At 48.3% G+C, this 3,133-nt stretch overlaps 1 protein-coding gene across 1 annotated transcript; it reads right to left on the bottom strand.

The window, feature by feature from the left end:
* Positions 1-1,378: 1,378 nt before the first annotated feature.
* On the bottom strand, positions 1,379-1,602 carry LOC144683238 (cytochrome b-c1 complex subunit 9-like). The gene has a single exon (XM_078546195.1). The coding sequence runs from the start codon at positions 1,597-1,599 to the stop codon at positions 1,408-1,410; it is 192 nt and encodes a 63-aa protein (XP_078402321.1). The 5' UTR covers positions 1,600-1,602; the 3' UTR covers positions 1,379-1,407.
* Between the last annotated feature and the right edge of the window lie 1,531 nt (positions 1,603-3,133).

Genomic DNA, 3,133 nt, shown 5'->3' with positions numbered 1-3,133 from the left:
AATACAGCAGCAATACAGCAACGATACAGCAGCAATGCAGCAACGATACAGCAGCAATACAGCAACAATACAGCAGCAATACAGCAACGATACAGCAGCAATGCAGCAACAATACAGCAGCAATACAGCAACGATACAGCAGCAATGCAGCAACAATACAGCAGCAATACAGCAACGATACAGCAGCAATGCAGCAACAATACAGCAGCAATACAGCAACGATACAGCAGCAATGCAGCAACGATACAGCAGCAATACAGCAACAATACAGCAGCAATACAGCAACGATACAGCAGCAATGCAGCAACAATACAGCAGCAATACAGCAACAATACAGCAGCAATACAGCAACAATACAGCAGCAATGCAGCAACAATACAGCAGCAATACAGCAACAATACAGCAGCAATGCAGCAGCAATGCAGCAACAATACAGCAGCAATGCAGCAACAATGCAGCAGCAATACAGCAACAATACTGCAGCAATGCAGCAGCAATGCAGCAACAATGCAGCAGCAATGCAGCAACAATACAACAGCAATGCAGCGACAATGCAGCAAAAATGCAGCAGCAATACAGCAACAATACAGCAGCAATACAGCAACAATACAGCAGCAATGCAGCAGCAATACAGCAACAATACAGCAGCAATGCAGCAACAATACAGCAGCAATACAGCAACAATACAGCAGCAATGCAGCAGCAATGCAGCAACAATACAGCAGCAATGCAGCAACAATGCAGCAGCAATACAGCAACAATACAGCAACAATACTGCAGCAATGCAGCAACAATGCAGCAGCAATGCAGCAACAATACAACAGCAATGCAGCGACAATGCAGCAACAATGCAGCAGCAATACAGCAACAATACAGCAGCAATACAGCAACAATACAGCAACAATACAGCAACAATACAGCAGCAATACAACAGCAATACAGCAACAATACAGCAATAATACAGCAAAAATACAGCAGCAATACAGCAACAATGCAGCAGCAATACAGCAGCAATACAGCAACAATACAGCAGCAATACAACAGCAATACAGCAACAATACAGCAGCAATACAGCAGCAATACAGCAACAATACAGCAATAATACAGCAACAATACAACAGCAATACAACAGCCACCACCCAACTCTCCACATTTCGCAACTACGGCAGCAGCAAACAAGCCACAGCTGAGAGCAATCGGGGAGGATTAAATCTTTCAGTAAATATTTTCAACAAATGGACCCAGCATTAGTTCAGTTACAGTAACATTTTTCAGGGGTTGATGAAATAATCTGTCAACAGTCTGATAAAGTTAACAGTCCTGTTGGACAGTATTGTAATGCTGGGCTGTTCAACGGGAGCAACCATCTGTTGGAGATGGAAAGCACCAAGCAGTACCGAATTTTATTTATTCTTCCTCATTTTTCTCATAATTGTGTTTGATGTGTTTCCAGAGTTTCCCCTCATTGATGTGCTCAAACACAGCATCTCTGGCTTGGTCGAACACCCTCTCGAAGAAGATGGCGCCCAGCACAATGCTCAGTGCAAAGGTGGAAGTTCTCTTGAACATCAGGTTGTAAACCTGCCTCAACACCGCCATCTTCCCACTAGTTGCACAGTCTGAGCACGGGTGTTAATCACTTGTACATATTGTTCACTATTGTCAATAAACTCCCAAGAATGTCTCCCTGCCTCTGGCTCCTTGTTCTAATGAGCAGTGTTCTTGTCACTCAGATGTGAAAACCATCTCTTCAGCATCTGTGACCATTAATTTTTGGGTCAGCTCCTGAAGGGCTTAGGTGCTGAAGGTGGACAAAGCGTCAGATGCTTCTAATGTTTCATGGCTACATCTCTATGACATGACCCTGATCACAGAGCACAAGCGAGCTGCCCTCAGCCAGACAGAAGTCAGACATTGTCAGAGGCTGTGTGAAGATCTATGGAGTGTCCTCACTGCATGTCATCATCATCCTCCTGCAATTGAGCGACTATTAGGGCCTCCACTGTGTCTCCATGACAGGAGCATTCTCACAGACTCTGCCATAGCCAGGCTGGAGCCAAGTGTTCACAAACGCGGTGAGAGGAGCTATGAGGTCACCTCACTGCATGTCGTCATCATCCTCTACAAATCTAGCAGCTATGAGGGCCTCCTGAGCATGCCTGCCTTATTTAGCTAGTACGAGGGCCTCATCCCCGTCATCGTCGCCTCCAAGGACCTCCTCAGCCTCATCCCCATTGGTGTCCTCCTCATCAGAGGAGACGTGCAGCTCCTCCATCTTCTCCTCAGCCAGCTCCTCACCCCGTTGCAGCACCAGGTGGTAAAGGGCGCAGCGGACGATGATGACGATGTGTGACACCCTCTGTGGACTGTATTGCAGGGCTCCACCAGACCGGTCCAGGCACCAGAACCTCATCTTCGGCATCCCGATGGTCTGCTCCACAAGTTCTGAGCTGCAGCATGAGCCTCATTATAGCGTCGCTCTGCTGCAGCCTGAGGCCACCGCACGGGTGTCATCAGCCACGGCCTCTGCAGGTAGCCCTTGTCCCCAAGGAGCCAACCCTGCAGCTTCTGTGGACCCAGGAAGACTCCAGGGATTTGTGACCGACTGAGGATGTAGGAATCATTCACACTCCCTGGAAACTGTGCGCACACCTACAGGATGTGTTTCTGATGGTCGCACACCAGCTGCACACTCAGCGAAGGGATCCCCTAGCGGTTGATATAGTTCACTGTGTTGCGACGGAGATCTGAGCACCACATGAGTGCTGTCGATCGCACCCTGCACCTGTGGGAAACCTGAGATCTGGGCGATTAAAAAACAAATTCATTCATTGGATGTGGGTGTGGCTGGCTAGGCCAACATTTATTACCCATCCCTAGTTGCCCTTGTTCAGAGGGCAGTTAAGAGTCAACCACATTGCTGTAGGTCTGGAGTCAGATGGCTCCATGATCCTGATGTACTCCTCTTGCAGGATGAAAGAGAGAGACACGTGGGTCAGCGTGGGTGTACTAAGAACCTGTCCTGTTTAAGTGTGATGGCCCCTTAACACTTCCTGGAGGATGCTGGCCACCACTTGGATGGCCAGAGATTAGTGCGCAGCATGGCTGCCCTGTTAGCTTGAACCATGGGGGA

Source organism: Cetorhinus maximus, chromosome 8 (assembly GCF_964194155.1).
Source record: "Cetorhinus maximus chromosome 8, sCetMax3.hap1.1, whole genome shotgun sequence".
NCBI classification, from domain to species: domain Eukaryota; kingdom Metazoa; phylum Chordata; class Chondrichthyes; order Lamniformes; family Cetorhinidae; genus Cetorhinus; species Cetorhinus maximus.
The sequence above is the reverse complement of the archived record's forward strand: the minus strand, read 5'-3'. Positions and strand labels throughout refer to the sequence as shown.